Below are 15,083 nucleotides of genomic sequence, written 5' to 3'. Positions count from 1 at the left end.
AAAATCAGGTGTGGAGCACCTTCGGAATCGGTTTCCCAGGTTGCCAATCTTTTTTCCAGATCATCAATGAAGGCAAATCAAAACTTGGTGTTTTTTTTTTAAATTTCTAAGTGAAATTTCCCAAAATCGGCTTCGAGGTGCACACCACCGGGTCCAGAGGTATCTTATTGCTGAATTTGGTGGCTCTGAGTGGCACGGTGTGTCTGCAATGCAACCAGGGCCTGCGCCACCACTAGGCAGCTCTAGGCATTTGCCTAGGGTGCCGGCCACTGGAGGGTGGTAGTCCGGAGCTAAGAACCCCCCCTGGATGTAGGTGAGCGGCTAAGCTCCCCCGTCACCCCCAGCAACCTCGTCAGCTGCCGAATCCGATGCATCACACCCTAGGCTCCCCTGTCACTTCACTTCCAACAAGTTCAACCCACCCGCCCAACGCTGCTGTGGAGAGATGCTCAGTCGCGGCACCCGGCAGGTGAGCGGTTTCCCCCCACCCCCAGCAAACTCAGCGTCTGCCGCCACCGCATCACTACCCGACCCCTGCCCAACGCTGCTGTGGATCGACGTGGCAGGCACCAGGCAGGTGAGCGGCTTCTCCCCTACCCTCAGAAAACTCGGCGGCTACCGCTGCACCGCTCCCGCCCCAGGAGCGATCGCATCCTCCACCCCCCTTTCACGGTGGGCACATCATCCACCCCCCCCCCTGTAACAGGGCGCCGGGGCGTCCCCCCACCTGGGGCGCTCCGGTGCCTAGCACCGGCCCTGAATGCAACAGACACGCACGCACACACACTCTTTAACTTATTATATACGGTAGATGTGAAATTTTACATTTCTGAGATCAAAAAATAAATTAAAAAAAAGCTATGAATTTCCATAGACAAAATACAGTTTACGGCTTACGGTTTCACATGTCCCATTAAGGCTTTTTACACATGATCTGACATTTCAGAAATCTGTTGTAAATCTTCCACCCAAACTCCAAAAACCAATTATATTCCGAACATTAAGGCTGGCGCCTTAATAGACGTGTTCCTTGCACAATACAGATATGGTACGCCATCACAGCCTGTGGGTAAGTGCAGATTCAGCAGTCTCACATGAGATTGTGGTCACTCACACAACGGTGGAGCAGTATACTGCACCTTCAAAATGGGGTATTAGCACACCAAAACATTGGTTATCTGTTATTTTGCACCCAGCATAGGATAAAGAGTGTTTTTCACATTAAGAAGTCTCTGAGTGCCAGTTTTTTCTGAAGTCTACCTACATAACAAGGATGGCACCAAAGCAGTTTTACTCCAGGCAAGAGTGGTCCTCACCAAATCACTATATATATATATATATATATATATATATATATATATATATATATATATATATATATATATGAATAATAATGTACTCATTACTCCCTGTACAAGGTCCCCAAATCACGGTGCAATGACAGATGTCCTCCTGGGTACAGAAAAGCCTCCAATGGAGGATTCCATGCCTGCTGCTATGACTGTGTCCCGTGTTCTGAGGGTGAGATGTCCAATGTTACAGGTAAGGATGTATCATATATGGGAAGATTAGTCATATGTGAGTAGCTGAGGTTATAATTGTCATGATAGCTTCATTCACAATAGATATATGATAAGATTAACATAATGTACGGATTACAAAGTACAATTGGGCAGATGTATTCAGCTTTAACAATAGATAAATCCAAGGGTAATAAGGAGAGATAAACGTCCAGCCAATCACCTGCTAACTGCCATGTTACAGCCTGTGTTTGAAAAAAAGTCAGTTATGAGCTGATTGGCTGGACATTTATCTCTTTTATCTCTTATTTATGGCACTCTGTCTAATGTTTATAGAACCAAAATGTCGTTGATGCCTTTAATTTAAAGTATAGATAGTGGCATTGCAAACAATACTTGTAAATAATCAGCAATAACCCAGTCTGGACCCAAGAGATTCCTATGTGGAAAACTAATTTACAGTAGATAAGGAATTATTGAACCTGTAATACAGTAAGAAGACATCCTTCCCATCTGTATTACATTTATATCATTATGTCATGGTTGGCTTATCCATTATTCAACCCAGGCTGAAAGAAGCAGGTGGCCTAGGTTACCAAATGGTTGATTTGCATGGTAATGAACATTATAAAGGTTAGTCCCACCATACACAGTTACAGACCTGTGGGTAGTTGCTTCAAGATGGCCCACCCATCCCTTGAGACCAAACAACTCTCCAATGTCATGCAGTGTATATAGATGTGTATCTGTAACCTCTCCAAACTTTTACTTGTCCCAGTTACTTCATTTCCTCCTTATAGAATATATAAGGGGATCCCCAGACTGCGCACCCTAAATAGAGAGGTGCTACCATGCTTAGATCCATGCTGAGATCTGGATTGGAAAGAGGTGATTTAAAAAGGACTAGACAGTGGGTATATAGTATTCTCTAGTATTCTGCAGTTTTCATTTTCTGGTAATTACCTGCCTCAATGCTGACACTGTTTTATTCATGCTTTAATGTACTAAATGTCATGCTGTAGGAGATACGTATATTATATTCACATGTTATGACGACCTGCTTGATGGAATAATTACGGCACGTGGATCCATTTATAAGCGCCGGATAGGTTAAATACTCCACTTTTTGTATGCATGACATTTTGGTGAAGGGTTATGAAACCTGGAGTAAAACCAGTTTGGCTGCTATTTGCACACTATTTAACTTCTATTACCTTTTGTGTGTGCTATATTAGGGTTTGATTTACTATGATAGTTTATTAATTAGTCATTATTCAATTTATCTTCTGTACAGTTATCATTTATTTGTTTCATTTCAGATAGTGAGATCTGCCATCGGTGTCCTGAGGACGAGTGGCCGGATGAGAGAAGAGTGAGATGTGTTCCTAAGACGTACGACTTTCTCTCCTATGAGCAGGACATTGTGGTGCTAATATCTTCAGTAACAGCTTTATCTTTCTCTGCCGTAACATTATTTATATTGGGGAACTTTATTTATTATTGGAACACCCCAATTGTGAAAGCCAATAATCGGGCTGTGAGCATCATTCTCCTGGTCTCCATCTTGCTGAGCTTCCTCTGTGTGTTCTTGTTCCTCGCCCGGCCGGTGGATATAACCTGCAAGCTGAGACAGACGTCATTTGGGATCTTCTTCTCCACAGCTGTCTCTTCTGTACTGGCCAAGACTGTCACTGTCTGCATTGCTTTCAAAGCCACCAAACCCGGCAGTCCCTGGAGGAAGTGGGTCACACTCAAATTATCTCATTATGTGGTCATTGTGTGCTCCTCTGTCCAAGCTCTGATCTGTGGTGTCTGGCTGTCTGTGTCCCCTCCCTACCAGGAGTATGACTATCACACCTACCAGGGAATGATCATCATTCAGTGCAATGAGGGGTCGGTGATCGGGTTTTACTCTATGTTGGGTTACATGGGGATCCTGGCCGCTGTGAGCTTTCTTCTGGCTTTCATGGTGAGGACATTACCAGACAGCTTTAATGAGGCCAAGTACATCACATTCAGCATGCTGGTTTTCTGCAGTGTGTGGATTGCGATGATCCCGGCCTATCTGAGCACCAAAGGGAAAGACGCGGTGGCTGTGGAGATATTCGCTATACTGGCCTCATGTGCTGGGGTTCTGGGCTGTATATTTCTCCCAAAGCTGTATATTCTGCTTATAAAGCCTGAACTGAACTCCAGAAAAATAATGCTGGAGAAGACCAACCTATAACACATTTCTGAGTGTCCTGTAGCACAATGGAATGGATTTATATTACCTGAATATTGTTTAATTAAACCAAAATGCATTATAATATTTTGTTATGTAAAATCAGCATAGATGTATTCAGAAGAGTTCTAAGTTGTATCATGGTTACAGCATAGGGCAATGCTAATTATACAAATGTAATTTTATCTTATATATACTGTACAACTAATCTGCTATTATATATTATTCATTGCATCAAACATGTTAATTTAACATTGAGAATGCAATACAAATTACAGATGAATACAATATGTGTCTTGTATTATTTCAGAGGAAATGCAAAAGTTACAGGTTATATTGATTACATTTCACAAGGTTTTCCATTCATTAATACATTGGCATAATTACTGGAAGTTAAAACACCTATAAAGGTAATCACTGTTATTGTTTATAAAGGCTGTCATAAAAGTAGTGTAAAGAACAATTAAGTCATATTTCTAAATGAAAGATGAATGGGTGAGGACGTTTTAAGAGAGGTTGAGAAGCTCAAATTGGGTTCAGTAGAGGAAGGGTAGCTAGTGAGGGCTTTTAAGAGAGGGGAGGTTGACAAAATACATTTAGAGAGTAAGATGAGTCGAGCATTGGCATTGAGGATAGATTGGAGTAGAGAGAAAGGCATGTGTTATGGTGGCCAGATTACAGTAGTTAAATCTGAAAATGACAAATGAGTAAACAAGTACCATCCAGGTTGAGAATGGGTCTGATGAGAGTCACTAAATATTTGACTTAAAGATGAGGTATGAATCAAGGATAACGCCAAGCCAGAATACTTTGGGGCTCGAGAAGATACTTGTGCCATCAATAGATAATAAAAATGTGGAAGGTGAGGTTATGCACAAGGATGGGAAGTTGAGAAGCTCATTCTTAGACATGTTAACTTTAAGATGTGGGCTATCCAAGTAGAGATAGCAAGAAGACAGTTGGAGATCTGAGTGAGGATGAGGGACAGTGGTCAATGGAAGAAATGTAGGTTTAAGAATTATGGGTATGGATCATTGGATAGACACCAAATAGGTCATCAAGCATTAGGTCGACATGCATGAAGGTCAACAAGACTGAAGGTCGACATGGTTTAGGTTGACAGGGTCATTATGTATGTGCTGGCTGCTGACTACTCATGTGATGTAATGACATTCTGAAGTAACTTGCTGGGGTTGTGTAATTATTTTTATTGTCTGAGGTGGTCCCAGAGCAAAATAGTTTAAGGAGCCCTGTTGTAGACAATACGCCTATGTACATTACCTGAATATTGTTTAATTAAATGAAGCTGCTGGTCTTGCCTTTTGTATGCGCTTGAGATACAATACAACATTGTATTTGCGATTTGTGTCATCCACTTCCGCAGGGTGTCTCCAAGTGGGAAGAGGGACTAGAGTTAATGGATCCCAGGGCTATACAGGTAAGACCCATGTGGGCTGTAGACATTCTTTCTTGTAGCTGGTGATACTATCCTTTGTTGATAAAGGGAGTGCCTCAACACTTTTATTTTTTCAATTGCACACTTCACTTTGAAAGGGGAACCCATAAAATACTTAAGTGACAATATAGAATCAATTGTTCATATAAAATATTCTACTTAATACAGTATATCAGAACATATAATACATCTAGATTCGATACAATAAGTGCACCTGTATGGGGTAAACCTTGTTGAAGTCCACTTTTTGATCCCATGTTTTTCAAAATAACCCAACAGCTTCATCCCTAAGGAACACAAAAAAGTGAAAATATCGGTGCTATACCCAACAAGCACAATGTCCCTTAGTACAACATTTTCAAAAGGTTTGGCCCATATACACTACTACGTACAAAAAATTGAAGGAATTGAATTGAAGGAATATTTCAATTCTCTGTACACTGAAGCATCGGAGAGTTGGCGGTAGATCTCAGACTTGTAGTTACTGGTGTTCTGTACAACCAGCGCTCCGCCTTTATCTGCAGTTCATATGACAATATCCGAGTAGGTTCCCAGGTTTTTTAACGCTTGTCGCTCAAGTGCGGTAAGATTGTGCACAATGGAATTCGGTATGTGCTGTTCCCTGGAGATCACTGTGTCCATACAGTCGAGAAAGCACTTGATGCCTATGTTACTCGAAGTTGGATCGAACGATGATTTGGTGGGAATCGTTGGCAGATACTGCAGATAAAGGCAGAGCGCTGGTTGTACAGAACATCAGTAACTACAAGTCTGAGATCTAGCGCCAACTCTCCGATGCTTCAGTGTACAGAGAATTGAAATCTGACCCCACTCCTCAATTCAAGAAGGAACTTGATACCCTTTTGTCCGAGAGCATTCAGAACTCCATTATCCCCAAGAAAATTGGCGAAGCGCTAATTAATTACCACCCCAAGATTCCACTTCTATATACACTGCAGAAGATCCACAAAGACTTGATCAACCCCCCCGGGTCGGCCGATAATATCGGCCCGCGATTCACTCTTTTATACTGTCTCACAATTCCTGGACTTATTTTTACAGCCTATTGTAACTGCACAATCGTCTTATTTAAAAGACACGATTACCTTCCTTAATGTATTAATGAACCTGCCACCATTTCCCAGTAATAGCATACTATGTACCATAGATGTGGTTTCATTATATACATCGATACCACACCATCGAGGCCTAGAAGCAGTGAGGAGGGCAGTCATCTCTAGCAACTTATACTCAGGTCCCGATACCAATTTCTTTGTTGAGTCACTGAACCTTGCATTATCTAGAAATTATTTTTTCTTTGACAACAAATTTTTCCTACAGTGCTCCGGGGTGGCGATGGGATCATGTGTCGCCCCGAGCCTCGCCAACATCTCTATGCATGAGGTCGAGAGGGACATATTCTTCTCGGACCCTGACATAAGTAGACATATCTCCCTTTACCATCGCTACATAGATGATATCTTCCTGATATGGACTAACAGTGCCGATTCCTTTGATGCTCTCATGGTATCAGCCAACCTGAGCGATCCCAACATTAAATTCACGTTCTCAAGTAGCAATTCCAGCATCAACTTCCTAGATGTAACTGTTAAGGTCTTACCGGATGGCCAAATTGCCACCACACTTTATAAAAAACCCACTGATAAGAATACTATCTTATTGGGTTCGAGCCACCATCCGCCGTCCCTTAAATGGGGTTTGCCCTACTCTCAATTCTTGTGTGCTCGCAGAATCTGCAGTAATAGCAGCGATTCCGAAACAGAAATCTCCAAAATGCTGTCAGATTTCCTTAAACGTGGCTATCCGTACCAGCTACTTAAAAACACCAAAACCAAAGTTCTGAGTCTAAATAGGAAGGCTATACTCAACAATTCATCCAGCAAAACCCTTGACAACAAAATAATTTGGACCCAGAAGTACACCACTGCAAGTAATAAACTTATGAAAGCAGCTCGTGAATTTTGGCCAGTAATTTCGTCCAATAAAACTCTTCCCTCACTGAAAGATAGTGCATTCCTTCCCTCATTTAGAAGGGGTAAAAACATTAAGGACTTGATAGTCCGCAATGACATGAGTTCCTTATAGTCCACATCAAGGACCTTCTTACCATCCCGCAAGAATGGCAATTACAAATGTATTGGTTGCGTGACTTGTTCTAGTCTGGAAACTGGAGACCACTTTTTCCATCCCCACACTGGCAAAAAAAAAACCAACAAGTACCCCATGACATGCAGCAGTCGCTACGTGATTTACTATATAAGATGTCCCTGCGGGCTCTTTTACATAGGTAAAACTATAACCCAATTTAAAGAAAGAATCGCCAATCACAAATCTAGCATCAGAGCGGCATTGTCAGGCAACCTGTTGTCCGACACTTTAAATCCTTTAATCATTCACTACCTTCAATCAAGTACAAAATGATTGATTGTGTCCCCTCTAATGTGAGAGGTGGAGACAGAGATTGTGCGCTCCTCAGACTTGAAGCGAAATGGATCTACTGTCTACAAACGGTACATCCCCTGGGTCTGAATGAACAGCTCTCGTTTTCTTGCTTTTTGTGATCTTGTTTTTCACTCCCTAGAGACATGTCTGCCCTCCGGCAGCAGCTTGCTTTAATTGATTAATTGTTTCCCATCTCTAATTACGCATCTCTCTATCAGCCCTGTACGAGGGAACCTCCTTAGGCTTATACCTTATTGCCGTTTGCTACTTAAAATGACATTGCGTTCTTAGCCAATTGTTGTTCATGATACTTTTTTTCCTTCTTTTAGACTATTGATGTTTGTCACCACCGACGGGTGTAGGTGCGTTTCCTTGGGCCAGTTGATGTCGGGTGCGAACCCCTAAAGGGGCCCGACCATGGATGTTCTAAGACCCTTCGACTTCGCTGGCTGAAGATCCTTCCTCGATCAGCATAACTTATAGACATGGCTAAGAGCCAACATGTTTCAGCAGCGATAGCCGATTGCAGATATGTCAGAAACATAATGATATGGTGAAATAGACACCGACATATAAGAAACCAGTCTGGTTACATGTATTCATTTAGATTGGTAATACAATAGGGAGGATGTATGTAAGTCTGTCTATTCGTAGGGTTTATCTATGTTCACCATATAACACTAGAATTGGTTCACGATTTTAAACACTTGTTACATGCGGCACACGCTCTGAAAAAGTTTTTGCACTTGCACTTTATTTGTGAGATATGAGGGAACATATGAATTGTTTGCGCTAATGAAAATTGCACTTTTTATATTTGTATATTATATTTGTTTTTATTATTATTCACAGATTTATGTATGCCCGCCCCTCTCCCCCACCCTTACCCGGCTGCTACTGCAGGGATGACGTCACTGGATGGCGACAGCGTGCTCAGTGGCCGGCGTGGACGGCGTGGGACAAGGACAGGTATTTAAACATATTTATTGTATTGTATAAATGTCTTCTGCACCTTGATAAAGGAGCTGCAACAGCTCAGAAACATTGGTGACTATACTGGTCTCCCAGTACCGTGTTGCCTTCCCAGTCGTGATAGTACAAAGTAGAAAAGAAGAGGGCGGCACTCACGGATTTGAATGTGAAAAAATCTTTAGTAAAAAAGGTGTCACAGAGACCTCTAAAGATTTTTTTCACATTCAAATCCACTTTTAATCAGTGGTCATTTTTTGAAGTCGACGTTTCGACCCGAATAGGGCCTTTGTGTAAGGGTTCTGGGAGTGTCCCCGCCAACCTAACTCCGTTGCCTCTGGCTGGAATCGACGGACGTGTGCAGGGCTAGGCTTCACCTGGGCCCGTCTCGGCTGAAGGGCGAATTAGGTCCGCCCCACTCCGCTACAGGCAGGTCTTATGTATTGACAACACGTCCGCCGAGGCCAGGAGAGAGCAAGGGGACAACTAACTAAAACACCAGAAACGGGGAACTCCCAGAAACCCCAGGGGAGCAACAATGCTCAGCAGATGACACAAAATGAAAATGAATGCACCGGTGCCAATAGTGCCAATACAGGGTGTGGGTGTAACAATACACTGAGATGTAATAAGCAACTGTAACCAAATAAATGAATAGACAGGTGGGTAATCCCCAACTTAGCTGAGAGATGTAATGCAGCCGAGAAGTTGGGACACCGCAGCACAGCCTTGCAGGACAACCCAGAAGAGGTACACTGGATCACGAGGATGACACTCTGGGTACACGGTACATCAAACAGACTGGACAGACAAGGGTTAACCAGCAGGGACCAGGAACACCACTGAACAGTACTTCAGGATCCAGAGAGCACAACAGACCGGCAGGGACACAGCAAGACTGGGATACAGGCTGGACATAAACTGACTGAAGCTGGACAGCGTGGACTACACAGTGAACTGAATAATATAACTGGCACCGGAGTGTGTGAGCAGAGGGTATTTATAGTGAGCACAATGTGGTGCTGATTACACATTGCCTATAGGTGAGCACTGCAGGCTAGGAGCCTAATCAAGACACCTGAGTCCTGAACACACAGCACTGAAAGTAACCTGCAATGGCCCAGGCTGACCACTGGAGGCCACTAGCGAGTAAACACACACAGGCTGGGATAAACCCAGGGAGCAGAATCCAGGGGAAACATAAAACTACACACAGAATATGTGAATCTGCGCATAACACCGATCCGCTGGAGGCGGATCCTAACAGTACCCCCCCCCCCCTTGAAGAGGGGTCAAGAGACCCCAATACCAGGTTCTCCACTACATGGAGAATACCAAACCCTGGCATGGGGGTATCAACAAACAAACAGGAACAAGCTGCGACTGCAGCTTGTAACAGTGCCCCCCTCTCAAAGGTGGCCTTCGGACACAACAAGACCAGACAAACAGATATGACAAACAGGACAAAGCAAAAGGTCAGTGCTTATTCTTCTTTTTCCTTCTCTTTGAATGGCTATGAAAGGAAGATAGAAAAGAACATCCTGCAGTCAAGGCAATAGGCTTAAACTCTTGTGCCAGCTCTCCAAAATCTTGAGGACTTTCGGTGGACAAGACAGATTTAGCAGAATTTGGGCAAGATTCTCTGGGACTAAATCTCTCAAAAACTGCATCACTAAATGCCCGGAAATCCTTAAGAAGGGGATCTTCAGAATTAATCAATTCGGTCGCCCATCTGAAAGGCTTCCCTCTGAAGGAGTAGATCATATAGGACACAATATTATCAGAAGTGATACCTAACAATGGTCTGGACTCCATTATGGAGACATAGTGGTTAGCGAGCGCAACAAATTGGGCTAAGTCCCCATCAAAGACTAGAGATGTAGAGATATCATCCAAAGAGTCACAATTGGCTTTATTATCACCTGACTGATAAGACTGCATAGCTGGGGGTATGGCACTTGAGGCTTCGATTTTAGGGACTTCGTTAGAGTCAGTGACAAACTGAAACTGTGGGCCCCCGCTCGGGGCTGCAGCCTCGACACAGGCCTGAACCCCTTCTGGGGCAACACCAACTTGAACCCCTTCTGGGGCGACACCGGCTTGAACCCCATCTGGGGCGACACCGGCTTGAACCCCTTCTGGGGCGACACAGGCTTGAACCCCTTCTGGGGCGACACCGGCTTGAACCCCACTCGGGGCTGCGCACTTCGGGACCCCACTCGGGGCTACAAACTGTGGCTGTGGGCCCCCACTCGGGGCTACAAACTGTGGCTGTGGGCCCCCACTCGGGGCTACAAACTGTGGCTGTGGGCCCCCACTCGGGGCTACAAACTGAGGCTGTGGGCCCCCACTCGGGGCTACAAACTGAGGCTGTGGGCCCCCACTTGGGGCTACAAACTGAGGCTGTGGGCCCCCACTCGGGGCTGCGGCCTTTGGGCCCCCACTCGGGGCTGCGGCCTTTGGGCCCCCACTCGGGGCTGCGGCCTTTGGGCCCCCACTCGGGGCTGCGGCCTTTGGGCCCCCGGCATCTGACCGGCTCGGCGGGCCCCCGGCATCTGACCGGCTCGGCGGGCCCCTGGCATCTGACCGGCTCGGCGGGCCCCCGGCATCAGACCGGCTCGGCGGGCCCCCGGCATCAGACCGGCTCGGCGGGCCCCCGGCATCAGACCGGCTCGGCGGGCCCCCGGCATCAGACCGGCTCGGCGGGCCCCCGGCATCTGACCGGCTCGGCGGGCCCCCGGCATCTGACCGGCTCGGCGGGCCCCCGGCATCTGACCGGCTCGGCGGGCCCCCGGCATCTGACCGGCTCGGCGGGCCCCCGGCATCAGACAGACACAGCGGGCCCCTGGCATCAGACCGGCTCAGCGGGTCCCCGGCATCAGACCGGCTCAGAGGGCCCTCGGCATCTGAGTCAATCACCTGGGCTTTCCCCTTAAGGGTTTGCAACTCTGGCTTAATGTTAGCAGAAATACCATCGTGCGGGGAGCACCTCCTCTGCTGATTCTTAAACTCAAAATGAGGTCTCCCAGCACTTAGACCAACGGTATTAAACAGAGTGCTTTTACTGGGAGACTCAGAGCGCTCCTCTGCCACAGTGAAGACAGGCATAGATCTGACAACCTGCCCTGACTTGGCCAGAGGAGACACCCTATCGCCACCACCAGGCCTGCACAATCCGCAAGCCTGGAGATAGTGGCCTGAATCTCCACAGTACAAGCATAAATTCAGGTCTCTACGCCGCTGACACTCCTCCAGCGAAAGCTTTGGCCGTAGAACACTTTTATGCTTCTCCTGAACCTCCAGGTCTAAGAACTCGCTGCCTAATAACTCCTTAGACAGGGTCTCATTAGGGGCTGAATTAACCCCAGTGACCTCGGGAAGGATCAGAAATATTTCAGTGAGGAGTTTTTGCAGCTGCAGTAGGGACTGCTGCAAAATCTCCAACCGCCCAGATTTAAAGGTATTGAACGCCAAATTTAGGGCCGCTAATGACTCTTGCATGGCCTGCATGATATGGCCGTGCAAGGTACTGTGCAAAAGACTATGACACAACAACTGAGATAAGGCAAAAAATACTGTGACAAGACAAGACTGTGACAAGGCAAGAAAAACCTGCTGGACTAAGAGGGCAAAACTCAGCTCCAGAGTTTATCTGTTATGGCCAGTTATAATGTAAGGGTTCTGGGAGTGTCCCCGCCAACCTAACTCCGTTGCCTCTGGCTGGAATCGACGGACGTGTGCAGGGCTAGGCTTCACCTGGGCCCGTCTCGGCTGAAGGGCGAATTAGGTCCGCCCCACTCCGCTACAGGCAGGTCTTATGTATTGACAACACGTCCGCCGAGGCCAGGAGAGAGCAAGGGGACAACTAACTAAAACACCAGAAACGGGGAACTCCCAGAAACCCCAGGGGAGCAACAATGCTCAGCAGATGACACAAAATGAATGCACCGGTGCCAATAGTGCCAATACAGGGTGTGGGTGTAACAATACACTGAGATGTAATAAGCAACTGTAACCAAATAAATGAATAGACAGGTGGGTAATCCCCAACTTAGCTGAGAGATGTAATGCAGCCGAGAAGTTGGGACACCGCAGCACAGCCTTGCAGGACAACCCAGAAGAGGTACACTGGATCACGAGGATGACACTCTGGGTACACGGTACATCAAACAGACTGGACAGACGAGGGTTAACCAGCAGGGACCAGGAACACCACTGAACAGTACTTCAGGATCCAGAGAGCACAACAGACCGGCAGGGACACAGCAAGACTGGGATACAGGCTGGACATAAACTGACTGAAGCTGGACAGCGTGGACTACACAGTGAACTGAATAATATAACTGGCACCGGAGTGTGTGAGCAGAGGGTATTTATAGTGAGCACAATGTGGTGCTGATTACACATTGCCTATAGGTGAGCACTGCAGGCTAGGAGCCTAATCAAGACACCTGAGTCCTGAACACACAGCACTGAAAGTAACCTGCAATGGCCCAGGCTGACCACTGGAGGCCACTAGCGAGTAAACACACACACACAGGCTGGGATAAACCCAGGGAGCAGAATCCAGGGGAAACATAAAACTACACACAGAATATGTGAATCTGCGCATAACACCGGTCCGCTGGAGGCGGATCCTAACACTTTGTCAAGACAAGATAAATAAATCCATAGGTACACCAGAAGAGAGGCAGTAATACTGACACACATGGCAAAACATCTATATATACACCCTCCCCCCATCAATGCTGCACACACAACACCTGTGTAGGAACCATGCTGATAGGTCCACATTAAACAACGCTGGATGGGCTGTGGGGTAATGAAACAACAAACCTATTCAAATGTAGACACTAGTAATAAGCAATAAACCTGCTGACCACTAAATAAATGGTACTTACTGAAAGCGCCATAGCAATAAGACGCTGAAGTGTTGTCTAGTAAGATACTCACTCAATGTGCCTCCGTACCCAGAAGTGCGCGTGCGTGTCACCATACAATCAGGTGGAATGCATGAAGCCCAACAGAAGCACATCCGGTCCCGGATGTGCGTCAGCGTCTCACCATCAATTCAGGTGGAACGCATCAGCATGTTTTGAGCGCAGGCGCCTGTGCCCTATAGTATATCCGAACCCGGAAGTGCGCGGGCGCTCCACATATCACAGAAGTGGAACGAGCAGGGCACTTCTGCGCATGCGCCCAGCCTGCTGGTGGAATAATGTTTATAGTAATATTTTAAAGAGAATGACTACAGGTGCATTCGCTCTCTGACTGATGAGACACACAGTACTCTCCTTGAATTTAAATCTGGTGAAGACATCAGTCGGATAGTTTTTATATCCATTCTGAATTTTTGATATCCTGCCAGCCTACACCCGTTTCTAGGGTGTTTGATCCAACTCTGGTACTCCTACCATTCGTTATAGAATACATGTTTTGATACCTTGTTACCCCTGAGAAAGTCCCTATGGGACGAAACGCGTAGGGTCTCTTGGAAGTGGTATCTCACATCAAATTTATGATGCGAACATCTGTATGAAATACATATTTTATATACTTTTTCTTGTATGAAATAAAAACTTTTTACTGCTTTATATGTGTGCATACAGATGGAGTAGGTCTCATCCTGGCAGGGGATGGCGCTGGCGTCGCCAGCCGCCATCCCCCGCCAGCACCCTGGCGATGGCGAGAAGGGGACGCGCGCGCACGAGAGGCGCGCGCGTCCCCTTCCGACGGCGCTTCCATCCGTTCCCCCGGGTCCCCGCCAGCTTGCCGGCGCTAACCCGGGGTCCCCGCCGCCTGCCCGCACCCCCCCCTAACCCCCCCTAACCCTGTCCGTCTCCCTGAGGCGGAGACGGACAGGGTTTCCGTCGCGCTGGCGACGGAGACGCGCGTGCGCGTGAGACGCACGCGCGTCTCAGTATATTCGCTGGCGAGGCTGCTGGCGGGTCGCCAGAGGGGACATCCTGGCGACCCGCCAGCAAGGATGGGAACTACCCCATCTGTATATACAGTTTTGGTGAAACTGCCATCAGCGCACCTCTACACTTTCTTTCTCTCTTTGGCCCTTATTCTGATCGGTGCGGCCGGAGCCGCATATGCGGCTCCGACCGCACCAGACGAATCCCCGCCTTCCATACGGATCGCCACGGCCGTCCGTACGCGGCCATGTGGCGATCCGCATGATTGTGGACGGGGATACGCCTCCTCCATGGTGGGAGCAGCCCCTGCATTCGATGGTCGCCGAACATCGAATGCAGGGCCGCACGCTCCACCAGGTCCCGCAACACAAGACCACACGGACACCACTTGTCCGTGTGAAATCTTGTATGGGGGCGGGCAGCTGACATCCGGCGATGTCAGATGCCCGCCCTGTACCCACGCGTCATAGCCTCATTAGCATGCGTACGCCCCGCGTTTGCATGGGAACGCCCATGAAACGCGGGGCGTA

General features: G+C 47.0%; 1 protein-coding gene across 1 annotated transcript; it reads left to right on the top strand.

Moving 5' to 3' along the window:
* The first annotated feature begins 1,273 nt into the window (after nt 1-1,273).
* LOC146052094 (vomeronasal type-2 receptor 26-like) lies at nt 1,274-3,747 on the top strand. Its single transcript, XM_083168474.1, has 3 exons — nt 1,274-1,299; nt 1,463-1,542; nt 2,840-3,747. Exons 1-3 carry the CDS (start codon nt 1,274-1,276, stop codon nt 3,745-3,747), a joined length of 1,014 nt encoding a protein of 337 aa, XP_083024600.1.
* The last annotated feature ends 11,336 nt before the right edge of the window (nt 3,748-15,083 follow it).

This window comes from Crinia signifera, chromosome 1 (genome assembly GCF_055691185.1).
Source record: "Crinia signifera chromosome 1, ASM5569118v1, whole genome shotgun sequence".
In the NCBI taxonomy this organism is placed as follows: domain Eukaryota; kingdom Metazoa; phylum Chordata; class Amphibia; order Anura; family Myobatrachidae; genus Crinia; species Crinia signifera.
Note: the sequence above shows the minus strand (reverse complement) of the source record. Positions and strands in the feature narration are given on the sequence as shown.

What these genes read in the sequence shown, in the direction of transcription:
- LOC146052094 (XM_083168474.1), top strand. Translation starts at nt 1,274, where the DNA reads ATGGCACCAAAGCAGTTTTACTCCAG. An exon ending in CCAAAGCAGTTTTACTCCAG is followed by an intron (nt 1,300 to 1,462) that starts GCAAGAGTGGTC and finishes TCCTGGGTACAG; the next exon opens with AAAAGCCTCCAATGGAGGAT. An exon ending in TGAGATGTCCAATGTTACAG is followed by an intron (nt 1,543 to 2,839) that starts GTAAGGATGTAT and finishes GTTTCATTTCAG; the next exon opens with ATAGTGAGATCTGCCATCGG.